Source organism: Pteropus medius, unplaced genomic scaffold (assembly GCF_902729225.1).
Source record: "Pteropus medius unplaced genomic scaffold, Ma_sr-lr_union100, whole genome shotgun sequence".
NCBI classification, from domain to species: Eukaryota; Metazoa; Chordata; class Mammalia; order Chiroptera; family Pteropodidae; genus Pteropus; species Pteropus medius.
Window position 1 is genome coordinate 1,732,782 of NW_024346771.1, and position 15,381 is coordinate 1,748,162.

General features: G+C 37.7%; 1 protein-coding gene across 1 annotated transcript; it reads left to right on the plus strand.

The window, feature by feature from the left end:
• The first annotated feature begins 407 nt into the window (after positions 1-407).
• LOC120613838 (SH3 domain-containing protein 21-like) lies at positions 408-2,652 on the plus strand. Its single transcript, XM_039876520.1, is given in 3 exon segments — positions 408-539; positions 1,983-2,237; positions 2,239-2,652. Coding segments are annotated over 3 exon segments (801 nt in total).
• Positions 2,653-15,381: the final 12,729 nt, after the last annotated feature.

A 15,381-nucleotide genomic window follows, 5' to 3' on the forward strand; every position in this document is an offset into this window, starting at 1 on the left:
TAAGATGCATTTCAGTTAGGATGATCAACTCATCTTGGCTTGTCAGGGACTTTCCAGGTTTTAGCACTCAAAGTTTTATACCCCAGGAAACTCCTCAGTCACAGGCAAACCAGGACAGTTGGTCACCCTAACAGTTATGGTTCCCACATTTCCCAAATCCTGTACTGTCAAAAATGACTGTTCTTTATGAGATTTCTAAATGAGATAGTCACTCAACAAGGAATATCAACTAAAAATTAAGACACTGTTTAATTAACTGGTGATCATAACCCTTAAAGCCAGGTTCTCTAACGAAGTTGGGCTTGAACCTAAAACTTAGGCACAAGGCCAGAAGAAGAACTCTTGATTGTCTCTTAATCTCAGTCTTAACACCTACTGGCCACTGATTCAAAGGTTCTTACTGCAAGATGCAACATGCAGTTGAGAAAAAGCAAAGAGAAAAACAGGATGGCCCAGCCTATTGTAGTGACTATTTCCTGCCTCAGCTTGCCCGTTCAGCCCATGGAAGGAAAAACTTGGAGAGGAGCCTCCCAGGCCAGGTAACCTTACGTAGCATAGTAATTCCACCCACTGGTAATGTGGCCAGTTAGAATCCATAGACTGTGTTCCAGTATCTAATCAATCATTTGAGGGTGCCTTGTTCTTGGAGAGAACAGAAGAGATTGTAGGCTCAGAGAATGGAGAAAGGAAACTTTCCCAGGATGAGGAAAGGTACTGAGAGTTTCTCTTCCTCACTCCTAGGAGCCTCACCCTCTCAGTTTTAGTTCTCTCTCCACCCCTGGGCTTAACAGAAAATATATAAGTCAAATCCAGGCCCTGGGCTAGAGGAAAATCCCATTGCTTCATTCACTTGGCCTCTCTCCTGATGTTTATTTCTCTCTGAAACAGGTAAGATGAGAGTTTCATATTTTGTCCCCCCCAGTGCTTCTAAAATGAGCTAGAACAGGGCTGTAATTAGTTTTACTTGAAAGTCACACAATGCATTAAACTACACCCCCCATTCTATTTTCAATAAATCCACCTATTAAAGTTATTAAATGAGGCAGACTGAGACGATTCTAATGCTTTGGTAGACTACACAAGCAAACCATACCTCAACCAGAGTCTATGTGCTGGAATCTAAGAAAATGAAGCTTAAGAACAGCCTATTGCAAGCAGCCAGTTTAGGCTTTCCCATATAAGGCAACCTCTTAAGCTATAGCCAATCAAATAATTTCCTTGTTTAATTCCACATTTATAAAAGCTTCTCACCTAGCTCCTATCAGTGGAGTGCTCCTAACCACTTTTGGTTTGGCGCTGCCCCAGTTTGAATGGATGTATACTCAAATGAACTCTTGAACATTTTAATGTACCTCAGATTATCTTTTAACACATCTTAGCTTCCCCTATCCCCTAAATTCACATTAGTATAATAATGTCCTTACTTTGAGCAATATGAATCCCAGCGATTAGTAGATTTTCACAGAGAAATGAGAGTTGAAAATTTTCGCAGGAAAGTTCAATTCCATAATAAATACTTGGACAGTATTAAGTCCCAAAGAAATTCACTGCCCTATACCTGGTTTTTGCTTTTCAGCCTCTGCAGAATCTGGATCTCTGGAATCCAGGGCTATGAACCTAAGATATAATCCCCAAGTCTATGTTCTTTCCATTGTTCTTTATTATGGTGGCAAGGTTAAGTAAAGGTCAGTGCAAACTAGTGAAAATGAAAGGATTTGTATGATTTTATTAAACAACTCAGGTACAAAAACATGTGTGGCAGCTCTGTGGACTGGGGCACCAGGCTTGAGCGGGCTCACTCATGTTTCCCCACCCAGGTCACTCCACAAAATCTTGGGGCCCCCAAAGATGATTAAAAGTGAACTTCAGTTACAACCCAGAGTAGGTGGATGAGCTAAAGTTGCAAGCTTGGGATATTGTGGAAGTGACAAAAGAGTTGAGCAGCCTGACCTATGACAGCTCTCCAGACTACCTGAGGAAAGACCACAGAAGATATGGGCTGGTGGGAAGGATATTCTCAAGGAAGAAGAGTTTTCCCAGACAACTTTGTGCTCCCACCACCCCCAAACAAGAAACTGGCCCCACGACAAGTGGTATCTCAAGAAACAGCTCCTATTGAGGAACCAAAAAAGATGATGACTAAAACAGTCCACCCTACAGTCAAGAAGCTGATGACAGCCCCCACTGAGCACAGCAAAGCCAAGCCATTTTGGATACCTGGTGGAGACAGTCAGAAACCGCCCCTCCTGAGACTCTGGCTCCAATGGCAGCCTCCTCAGTGGGGGTCCAGGCCACCCTTACAGAAAGCGATCCAGAACCCAGGCTTCCCGGCAACACTCTACAACCAGTCAGAAGGAGTGGAGCAGCGGAGCAAAAGCCTCTATGAATAAAATTCTTACTCTGGGCAAGACTACCAGCCCACAGAAGATCCCTTCTCTGGATAAGGCTCCTAGCCCAGAGGAAATTCTGACTCTAGAGAAGACCGCACCCAAGAGGAGACCTCGACTCCGGGGGACAAGGCCTCTAGCCCAGACAGGGTCTTTTTATGTGGATCAGGCCCCTGCCCCAGGTGTCCCACATGAAGATGAAGTCCTTGGCCCAAAGATGGCCCCTCCTGGGGACAAGGCCTCTAGCTTAGAAAAGGCCTCATAGCTAAAGCCTCAGGAGTGAGGAGTCATAGATAGATGTCTCTTGATTCCTAATTTAGCTCTTCTCTCCCTTTCGTCCCCAGCCTTCTTTCCATAGCACTTCATTCACCTTTTTCTTTTGTAGCAGGAACCTCTTCAAGATATAATAAATGTTATATGTCAATTATATTGTAATTTTTTAAAAAGTTTTTAAAAAAAGAAATAACAAGTTTCGGTCTATTAGTACCCTTTTTAGTCTTGCACATATTGAAGAGTCAGATATGAGAAAAAATCATTCATTGGCTTTTTATTTGTTCAATTTCTATCAGCTCTTCACAAGGCAGAGTAAGTGTAGGCTGGCCACAGTGGCCGGAACCTCCCCGCAACCCAGATGGAAGCTTCAGAGACGAAAAAAAGTATGAACTCTGGAGCTAAGGACAGAGGGGATAAGATGGAGGACAGTCACTCCAAGCTTCATCTTGTTTTATGCAAACTACGTGAGAAAATTCATTTCTTTGATCTTCTATTAAGAGTCCACATGATAAATTCACATTCTTCTTAAGATATAAATTCTATGTCTTATAAACTAATAACTCTGACCTCATTAGCTAAAATATATTTTCCCTATCACTTCTCTATTAAATTATAAAATTTTTATGTGAAATAACAAAGAAAGGCACCATGCCCTTCACTTCTCCCTAACCTCTACATTTTTCTCCAGTGTGAGGAAAGGACATAGAAGAAAAAATGCAGATTTCCTGACAAGGAATAAGCTTGAAAATATTTTTCTGAAATTAAGTACATAAATGCCCAGCAGATTTTTACAGAAATGAGTCTCCTTTTCTCTAAATCTATGAAAATTCTAGCCTTTGAGGCAGCCTTTATTAGAGGATGTCTCAATGTGGGTTCCACAGAAAGAAAGCCAGAGACAAGAACTCAGGTGCAGATGGTTTATTTAAGAGATGATCCCAGGAATCACAAGTGAGAAAGTTTGCACAAAGACTAGGAAATACCACTTTTCAGAAATAAAATTTTAAGCCTCATTGTAGCCTAATCCATTTCTCATTTCACTCATAACTTCATAGGGTCTGTGCACTTCGAAAATTTAATAATTTAATTTATAGATTGCTCAAAGCATTCCTGAAGCAGCACCTAAGATGAATTTTATTTATACTTAAGGCATCTAAATTACATTATAATTCATGGCAAATAATATGGGACTCAAAAAAAAAAAAAAAAGCAAAGTGTGCTTTATGATTAGCAGAATTAAACCTCATATCACCTGTGGAGAGGAAATTCAATTTGCTTTGAAATATCATTTTCTAATGGATATATCATATCTAAAGTTTAACTTTTAAATTAAAAGTTTAAAACTACCCTAGAACTCTTGGAAGACTATGAAACTTGGTGTGTACAATACAAACATACACTATATAGCCCCTCCCCCAAAAAAATTAATTTTAAAGAAACAATAGGTGGTTACCAGCCTAGAAGATTTTAAGGGATGCCATAAGACAATATGATTTTATTCTGTAAAAATGTTCGGCATTACCTTGGAAAACACAACAAATTCACTAAGCAAGCTAGAGCTTACAATGGCAATCTTTGATGTAATTACACCATATGTAGATCTAAGAATGTTTTTGTTGTTGTTGTTGTTGTTGTTGCTGTTGTTACCTAGGTAGGCTAAGTATGGATGTGCAAGCAATAACAATTACATTATTCAGTTAGAAGAGCCAAGTATCTAAATAATCCATTCCCATTTCTAAGCTCTAGTTGAATGTTTGTGTCCCTCTCCCCCCTTCAAATTCATATGTTGAAACCTAATCTCTAATGCTATGATATTTGGAACTGGGGACTTTGGGAGGTAGTTAGGTCATGATGGCAGAGCCCTTATGAATGGGGTCCCTTATAAAGAGACCCCAGAGAGCTCTCTCACCATTTTTGTCATGTGAGGACACAGCCAGAAGATGGCCGTCTATGAACCAGGAAGTGGGTCTTCACCAGACATCAAATCTTCTGGCACCTTGATTTTGGACTTCCCAATCTCCAGAACTATGAAAAGTAAATATTGTTTAAGCCACCCAGTTTATGGCATTTTTGTTGTAACAGCCCAGATAGACTTAAAACAGTAGATGAGGGAAAGAATTGGTTCTCAAAATGCTATCAGTACCTAAGTCTCAATTAAAGCTATGACAGAAAACATTGTATTACTGTGGTTGTCAGAAAGGCTCTTCCAGGTTCCCAGATTCCTAAATAAAATTAGTAAAAAGATAGATAATTAGAAATATTTACTCACCATTAGTGTCTGTGATAAAAGAATAGTTTTTTCTTCAGTATATTTGGGATTCAAACTTGAGGGACTATAAGTAATAGACAGCTTTTGAGTGATGAAGAGACTTAAAAAAAATCTTCCTAACTCTACTTTGAACTTACTTAAACCTTATCTATTAAGGCACAATAATCTTAAGAAATATTGAATTTGGAAAAAAACAGAATCTATTGGTTTTTAGCAATAGAATACTGAAACAGTATTGAATTCCACCAAAATGTACTCTTACAGGTAAAAAATGAAATTGTTCTGTTAGAGCTTCAGCAGCCTAATCTCAGAGCTCCTCCTTCTACCACCTTAACCAAAGGAGAATAAATGCAAAACAAACAGCTGAAGAAGAACATAGTCATAGGCAAAATATAAGGCTTTTAGTGAACTATTGTGGCTTAGACCAAAGTTCTCCCACCTCACCCCAAATCTACAGGGACTCCGAGGAGACAACACTCAGAGACATACGTACCAGAGCAAGACCCAATCTACAGAGGAAGTATATCCTCAAATTCTGCCTGTTTAAAGAAGGGAGATCTCAGAGTGACATCAGCATCATGACAGAGTGTGAAGACCTCTTGCTTTCTCCCCTTAAATTTACAAGTCAGACAACTATAATTCAATGAAGTATTCTCTGCTCAATACACAAACATGTCTGAGAGATCCATCCATCCAGAAACTGAAGGTGGGCATATGAGATAGATCAGGGGAGGCAAGCTAGGGGGAAGGACAGAGACAATGGCCACAGACAAAGTCCAGCACTTGCTATGGCCCCAGCTGAGACAGTAGTGGGTAAAGTGTTGGGTTGAAGCCCTCACATAGCAGCCTGGAGGGCCAAAGGGGCAGAAGCAACATTCTGGTCTGAGTGACTGGTGCCCATTGTGCCTAAACCAGGTGACAGGAGCAGAGATGAGGCCTAGTAGTGAGGCAGCCACAAACTAGAAGCTACCATCACCAGCAAGAAGGCAAAGCTGGAGACTCATGAAGCCACCTCCTTCCACGTTTCTCTCCCCCACACATCATGCAGAACCCAATAAAGGCAATAGAAATACTTCCAATAGCACAGTGTAACTAGTCACCTCTAATTACAAGGAGGCAGCACAGGGAACTCAGAGGCCCCAAGCCCCATTGCCAGCAATACCCCACCACTAGGTGGTACCCTGAGACCAAGGAAACCCAGTCATAGAGGGGACATCCACTTCCTCAGGAAATACAGGATATTTTCCAGAACCGAGGTGATAACTAGATCTCAAAAGTCTCACTAGTGCAAGTAAGAAGAAACAAAAATTTGTGCTATAGCACCATCTACTAGAAAAAGAAAAGAAGAAACACCTTTATTTAGTAATGTACTAAGTTGTTAAAAGCAAAATAGTACCTATTAAAGAAGAGTTCCATACCTCAAATGCCCAGGCAAAAAAAAAAAAATAAATAATAATCCATAAAGTACAATGAATAACCAAGATAATAAGGTAGCTCAGAAAGAAAATGAAAAGTCTCCAGAAACCCAACTCAAAGACATGGAAGACTGTGACTTAAACGACAGAAAATTAAAGACTTCAGTTTTAACACACCAAAAACTCAGTGAGATACAAGAAAAGGCTGTTCAGTGAGCTCAGGAATAAAATCAATGGACAAAAGGAGTACTTTATAAAATAACTAAACAGACATTCTGGAACTGAAGAACTCAATAAATGAGAGAAGAATGAATTAGAGAGCATGAGAAACTGAGCAGACCAAATGGAAGAGTGAATTTGTGAGCTCAAAGATAGAAATCTAGAAATGACTCGGGTGGAAGAAAAGAGAGTATTGAGAGTTTAAAAAAATGAAAGATCTTACAAGAGCCATCTGACTCCATACGAAAGGGCAATGTGAGAATAATGGGTATACCAGAAGGAAAGAAGACGGAGAAGAGAACAAACAGAAAGGAACTTTTCTAACAAATAATCAATGAGAATTTCCCAAACTTGTAGGAAGAGCTGGACCCTCAAATCCAAGAAGCTTACAGAACACTTAATTATCTCAATGCAGAAGACCTTCTTCAAAATACATTATATTAAAACTGTCAAAAGTTAATGACAAAGAAAGAATTCTCAAGGCAGCCTGGGAAAAAAATGACTATAACTATAAAGGAGACCCCATTAGATTATCATTATATTTTTTAAGCAGAAATCTTACAAGTTAGAAGAGCAGAATGAAATATTCAAAATATTGAGAGAAATAATCAGCCAAGAATAACTTATTCAGCAAAGTTATGGGTTATATATGAAGGAGAAATAGGTATTTTCCAGACAAACAAAAGCTGAGGGAATTTTCCACCACAAGACCTGCATTACAAGAAATGTTAAAAAGAGCTTTTCTAGTGAAAGAAAAAGATAAAAGTGTATAAAACTTTGAGTTGTGTGACATATAGACAGAAGCTAGGAATTGCAACTCTAGTTTAGAATAGGGTGTTAAACAATTATAACATAAAGACTAAAGGAAAAAAATCATATTTAAAAAGACAATAATTTCTCCAATTTGGAAACAAATGCACAGCATAAAAATAGATAATTCATAACAACAAAAACATAAAACAGGAGGAGGTAAAGAATTGAACTTGCACAGGTGAATAAAGATAAAAGGCAATCAGAAGAAAAAGAACTATTGAATATATAAAACTTTTTTTTAACATAAACTTAATAGTAGCCACAAAACAAAAATATAGAGCTGAGACACATAATATAAAAAAGGAGGAAAAGTTATAGAAAACCCTCAAACTAAATTAGGAGACAGAAGCACAAGGGAAAAGAAACAATGGAGAATACAGAGCAACCAGAAAATAAAAGATAAAATGGTTGTAGTAAGTTCTTGTATATCAATAACCACCCTAATGTTAATAGACTGAACTCTAATAGGCAGAATCAAAAGGCACAGAATATTGGGATGGATTAAAAACCAAGATTCAACTATATGTTGCCTATAGTAGACACATCTGAGATACAAGGACAAAAAGTCTCAAAGTGAAAGGATACTCTAAGCAAGTGGCAACCAGAGAAAAGCAAAACAGATTTCAAGATGAAAAAGGTAACAAGAGATCTAGATGGACATTTTATAAGATAAATGGGACGATTCATCAAGAAGAGGTAACATTTATCAGTGTATATGCATCTAACCTAGGAGCACCAAAATATATAAAGAAATTGATAAAAATGCAATTATAGTAGGGAATCTGAATATGTCATTAACCACAATGGACAGATCATCCAAACAGAAAGTCAATAAGGAAATATTGGCCTTATATAACACATTAGACCAAATAGACACAATTGAAATTTATAGATTTCCTTCCCCAAATGACATTCTTCTCAAGAACACATGGAATATTCTCAAAGAAATATATAACCTTCCTAGACTGAACCATGAAGAATTGGGTAACTTAAATAAACCAAACACTAGTAAGGAAATTGAAACAGTAATCAAAAACAAAAGTCCCAAAAAACAAAAGTCCAGGACCAGATGGCTGCAGTGGTGAATTCTACCAAACATTCAAAGATTTAATACTTATTTTTCTCAAATTCTTTCAAAAAATTGAACAGGAGAGAATACTTCCTAATTCATTTTATGAGGCCAATATCATCCTGATACCAAAACCAGTCAAGGACAACACACAAAAAAGAAAATTATAGGCCAGTATTTCTGATGAGCATAGATGCAAAACTTCCAAACAAAATACCAACAAATTGAATACGATAATGTATTAAAAAGATAATACAACACAATCAAGTAAGGTTCATTCCAGGGGCACAAGGATGGTTCAACATATGCAAATCAATCAATATGATATACTACATTAACAAAATAAAGGATAAAAATCATATGATCACGTCAATAGATGCAGAAAAAGCATTTGACAAAATACAACACTCATTTATGATTAAAACACTCAATAAAATGGGTATAGAAAGAAATTACCTCAACACAATAAAAGCCATGTTTTGCAAACTCTCAGCTAATATCATACTCAATAGTGAAAAATTGAAAGCTTTTCCTCTAAGAGCAAGAACAAGACAAGGATGCACACTTGCCACAGTTATTCAATATAGTACTAGATGTTCTAGCCAGACAAGAGAAAGAATTAAAAGGCATTCAAGTTGGTAATAAAAAAGTAAAACTCTCACTATTTGCAGATGACATGATTCTATGAACCTTAAAGATTCCACAAAAAGACTATTAGAGATAATAAACAAATACACAATAGAGTTACAGGATACAAAATCAATATACAAAAATCCATTGCGTTCCTATATATTGACAATGAAATATCAGAAAAAGAAATGAAGAAAACAATCCCATTTACAGTTGCAACAAAAAGGATAAAATATCTAGGAATTTAAACCCACAAAGAAGAAATTACTCATTCACACCACATTTAAAATTCTATTGTCTTCTAAAACTTTCAAATATTCAATGGTGACAGCTCTTGTTCAGTCCTCTGATTTTACCCATGGCTTCATTATTCTCTTCTGTGTCTGTATTGTACCTTGAAAACCTCTTAATAATTTGTTAATTGAATGATAAGCATCTGGGTTTTTAACATATTCTACCATAAAATCATGTGCAGAAACAATTAAATGAAGAATGACAACAATTTTATGGTTGTTGGGGCTGCATAAGAATATTGTATTATTCCTTCTATTTTTGTATAGTTGAAAATTTCCACAGTAACTTTTTAAACTGTATTTTTATTTCCTTCTTGATAGCTGCATTTGGAGGATCCAGTTCCTCCCAGGGCATGAGCTCTGCCTAGTGATTATTGGTAATGGCCTCTGGATCACATGCCCAGATTAACATCTGTATTGGTCAGCCTGAAACCAAAATATGTTATCTGTAACTTTAGGTTTTCTTCATGTGACCACCTTTCCTAAATAAAACTCTTCGCAATGTTCCATGGATGATAACAAGAATATAGACCTAGATTCTACTATCTACAAAACTGGGGACAGATCATTTTCTCCATTCCCCTCTAATTATATTCATGGCCTACATTCTTTGTAATCTCAAACTCTTTCCCTTCTCTATTTCTCCAACCCCAATAGAAACCCAAGAGAATTTTAGCCCTGTGCTGCAGCTTTGGAGCTGGAATTCCTTAATCTAGGAACCCTATCTTATAGATGTAGTTATCTCTTATCACCCTGGTGGCCTCATTTGAAGAATTACTCTCAGTAAGTCTCTAACTGAACCCTCTGTGGATATCTCTAATTGAGAATCATTATGCTCTTTGTTATGTGTTTTTCCTCCAAGCCTTGCCTTTCCTTGAATTTTGGGTTTTTCAGGACTTGAATACTTTTTCCCTATATTATCGGTAGAACTATTCCTTCAGCCATATATTTTCTGATGCAGTTTAATATCCATTGCATTCCTTTTTGATCTTCCATGAATTCTGCATGCAAGGCAGAGTTTTGAATTTTGTGGTTGTTCCATGATAGCACTGATTTCTGGATCAAAATTCCTGACCTCTTTTTAAAAAAATCCTACAGTTTTTTGGGGGTCCCTCATAAATTAGTGAGTTCTAGGTCAGCCAAATGTGTTTCTGTTCAAAAACATTCAGTCATCTTCATCATCCCAAGTTGGATAATTCCACCGATAAGTACTTTCCATCAGCCCACACCTAACCATGACCTGGAATTTATCTCTTTTGAACCTACCTAACTCTCTTTTACTGTGCCTCATCTCTAAATCTTTACCCAGAGTTCTAATCTTATGAGTTTTTTCCCCAAACCATGGCCACATAACTGTGTAATCTTTGAACTCATCAAATGATGTTTAATGTATTCTCTGCTAATTTCTCCAGTTCTATCATAAATGTCAAATTTTTCTGCAACCACCCAATGGAGGATTTCCATGAAATATCCATAAATATATGAAAAATATTACACATATTATGTAAAAATATTATTATTTTAATGGCAATTTTTAGAGCAGTTTTAGGTTTACAAAAAAATTAAGAGAACAATACAGGGATTTCCCGTACACCTTGCCCACACAAATGTATAATCTTCCCCTTATTAACATCAATCATCAGAATGGTACATTTAAAAAAAAAAAAAAACTTTAAAAAAATTTTTCAATTACAATTGACATAGAATATTATATTAGTTTAAAGTGTAAAAAATGTGATTTATAAAACATTTATGTAATTTATGAAGTGATCACCCTGATAAATCTAGTATCCAGCTGACATCTTACATAGTTACTGCAATATTATTAGCTATAGTCCTTATGCTATCCATTACATCCTCGTGACTATTTGTAACTACGAAATTGTACTACTTAATCCCTTCCTCATTTTCACCAACCCCACAACTTTCCTCCTATTTGGCAACCATCAAAATGTTCTCTGTATCTATAAGTTTGTTTCCATTTTGTTTGTTTGTTTACTTTGTTCTTCTTTAGATTCCACATATAAGTGAAATCATATGACATTTGCCTTCTTTGTCTGACTTACTCCACTAGGCACAATACCTTCTAGATCCATCCATGTGGTTACAGATAGCAAGATTTCATTCTTTTTATGGTTGAGTAATATTCCATTGTATATATGTACCACCTCTCCTTCATCCATTCATCCATTGATGGACACCTAGATTGCCTCCATTTCCTGGCTGTTGTAAATAGTGCTGCAAGGAACATATAGATTCACATGCCCATTCAAAACAGAGTTTTAGGTTTCATTGGTTTAATATCCAGAGTGGGATTACTGGGCTCTTCTTTGCCTCTTGTTATAGCCTTTGTTTTAAAGTGTATTTGGTCTGGTATAAACATTGCTACCTCAGCTCTTTGTTTTTTGTTTCCTTTTTTTCATCTGTTTACTTTCAGTCTGCGTGTGTCTTTCAACCTGAAGTGAGTCTCTTGTAGGCATTATATATAAGGGTCTTGTTTTCTTATCCAGCCATCTTATCTTTAGATTGGAGCATTTAATTTGTTTACATTTAAAGTAATTGTTGATAGATATTTATTATTGTAATTTTATTATTCACATTTTTTACCTTTTCTTTTTTTTTAAAGAAGTTGTTCTAACATTTCTTGTAATACTGGTTTGGTGTTGAACTCCTTTAGCTTTTTCTTGTCTGGGAAGCTCTTTATCTGTTTTTTTTAATTCTAAATGATAGCTTTGCTGGGTACAGTGGTCTTGGTTGCAGGACCTTGCTTTTCATCACTTTGAATATTTCATGCCAATAGCTACTGGCCTGCAAAGTTTCTGTTGAGAGATCAGCTGCCAGTCTTATGCAATCTCCCTTGTAGGTAGCTAACTGCTTTTCTCTTGCTGCTTTTAAGATTCTTTCTTTGTCTTTAATCTTTAGCATTTTTATTATGATGTATCTTGGTGTGGAACTCTTTGGGTTCATCTTATTTGGGACTCTGTGCTTTCTGGGCTTGTATGTCTATTTCCTTCACCAGGTTAGGGAGGTTTTTGTCATTATTTCTTCAAATAGGTTTGCAATTCCTGCTCTCTCTCTTCTCTTTCTGGTAACCCTATCTTGCAGATGTTGGTATGTTTGATATTGTTCCAGTGGCCTCTTAAACTATTCTCACTTTTTTTGGATTTTTTCTTGTTGCTATCCTGATCAAGTGTTTTCTGCTACCTTATCTTCTAAATCACTAATTCAATCCTCTGCTTCATCTAATCTACTGTTGATTCCCTCTAATGTATTCTTCATTCCAGTTATTGCATTCTTCATTTCTGACTGGTTCTTTTTTGTGATTTCTGTATCAATTTTTATGTTTTCTATCTCTGTGTTAAAGTTCTCACTGAGTTCATTTACTCTTCCCCTAAGTTCAATGAACATCATTAAACCAGTATTTTGAACTCTACATCTGATAGATTGCTTGTCTTCTTTATGTTGAGTTCTTTTTCCAGAGGTTTGTTCTGTTCTTTTGTTTGGAACATTTTTCTCTGTCTCCTCATTTTGGCTGCCTCCCTGTGTTTGTTTCTATGTATTAGGTAGGGCTGCTATGTCTCCTGGTCTTAGTAGAGTGGATTTATGTAGTAGGTGTCCTGTGAGGTCCAGTGCACAGTCTTCCTTCGTCACTTAAACCAGGTGCTCCATGTGTGTCCCTTGTATGGGTTATGTGTGCCTTCCTACTGTACTTGAGACTTGGTTGTTGTTTGCATATCAGTGGGAGGTATTGACCCCTGAGCTGATTGGTTATGAGGACTGGCTGGTGAGGAGCTAACCCTACAGAGCAGAATTTGATTTAGTAAAGCTCTGATGCCTGCTGAATCTGCCCTTTGGGTGTGTCATCCTTGGATGTAGCCTGAGGTGGTTCTTCAGCTCAGTCTGAAGCTGGCCAGTGGGCATGCCAGAGGGATCTGCTGCAGGCCAAGTTCAGCCACAGCCTGTATACTTCCAAGGCCACCTGGCAAGAGTCACCAAGCAATCTGCTTGGTGCTGGGTTTGGAGATGGCTTGAGAGACCAATCTGCAAACCAAGGCCCGTTGTTGCTAGTGCTGGGCTTGGGGCTGCTCAGTGAGAGCTACAAGTCACACTGAGGCCAGCTACTGCTTGTTTGGGTTTTGCAAACTTTTGAAAGATTTTAGGAAAGTCCACCGTATGAGCCAAGGCAGGCCATTTGTATGGAAAAGCCACTGGAGATGGGTTGGGTGGGCGCGCAAGTTGAGAGGGGTGGGGTCTCAGAGAAAAACCAAAGTGGGGCGACCAGTGTTAGCCGGGTTGATGGAGACTCATATATGGTGGCCTCCTGCAGCTACATGCCAGGAGAGGGAAGGGCTCAACAAAAAACTGGATTCTACTGGCACTTCTGTTTGAGAGAAAGTTACCCTTCCAGTCTTCTTCCTGAAGCCATACAACTCAGTTCCTCCCTTCTCAAATGTCTCCAGCCTCATTCAACTGCTGCCCCAGTGCTCGAGCTCAGAGCAAATGAATCCATCAGTGAGTAAGTCTGTGTGCAGGCCCTTTAAGAGGAACATCTGCAACTCCAGCAGCCCTCTATTTCACTCAGCCACAACCTCTACTGGTTTTCACTTCCAGAAATTGTGCAAACTTCTCTTCCCAGCACTGAAACCCTCATCTGGGGAGCCCAGTGTGGGTCTGGGACCCCTTGCTCCTCTAAGAGGACCTCTGCAGACAATATATCCCTCTTCATTTTTAACCACCACATGTGAGTGTGGGACCAGTCCATTCCACATCTCCTACCCTCCTACCAGTCTTAAGGTGGCCTCTTGTGTATGTCCCCAAGTGTAAGACTTCTGTTCAGCTAAACTTCAGGCAACTTCTAATGATGATTGTTCTATAGTTTAGTTGTAATTTTGATGTGGTTGTGAGAAGAGGTAGGCGCAGGGTTTACCTACTCCACAATCTTGTCAAGAATCAGTAGAATGGTACATTTTTTACCAAGGATGAACCTACATTGATAGATCATAATCACCCAAAGTCAATAGTTTACCTTAGGGTTTACTTGTCATGCTATACGATACATTCTATGGGTTTGGACAAATGTAGAATGAAATAAATCCATCATTATAATATCTTACAGAATATTTTCACTGCCTTAGAAATCCTCTGTGCTGTCTGTTTATCTCTTCCCTCTCACTCTGCCAGTAGCCACTGATATTTCTATTGTCTCCATTGTTTTGCTTTTCTTGAATGTTATATAGTTGGAATCATATAGTATGTAGCCTTTCAGATTGGCTTCTTTCACTTATTAATATGAGTTTAAAATTCATCCATGTATTTTCATGGCTCAATAGCTTATTTCTTGTTGTCACTGAAGAATACTTCAATGTCTTGGATGTACCATAGTTTACTTATCCATTCACCTATTGAAGGACATCTTGGTTGCTTTCACATTTTGACAATTATAAATAAAGCTTCTGTAAATATTTGTGTGCAAGTTTTCGTGTGGACATAAGTTTTCAGCTCCTTTGGATAAATACCAAGGAGGAGGATTGCTGAATCATCTGGCAAGAGTATGTATAGTTTTGTAAGAAATTGTCAAACTGTCTTCCAAAGTATCATTTTGCATTTCTACCAATGAATGAGAGTTTCTGTTACTCCACATCCTAATTTGCATTTGGTGTTGTTGGTGTTCTGGATTTTGGCAATTCTAGTAGGTACATAGTAGTATCTCATCGTTGTCTTAATTTGCATGTCTCTGATGATATGATGTGGGGCATCTTTTTTGTCAACTGTATATCTTATTTGATGAGCTGTTTGAATCTTTTACCCATTTTCAGCTGAGTTGTTGTTCTCTACATTTTAGAGGTCTTTTTGGTCTAATATTTTCTCTTACTCCCTTCCAGGGTGCTGACTGATGAAGCGAACTCTCCAAGGAGATAGCAAACTGTATTAATGGCTTAGTGGTGGTTTCAGATAAAGTACATTGGAGAATGCAGCTTAGATCTGAAGATTTTTTAGATCTAAGATCTGCATATTC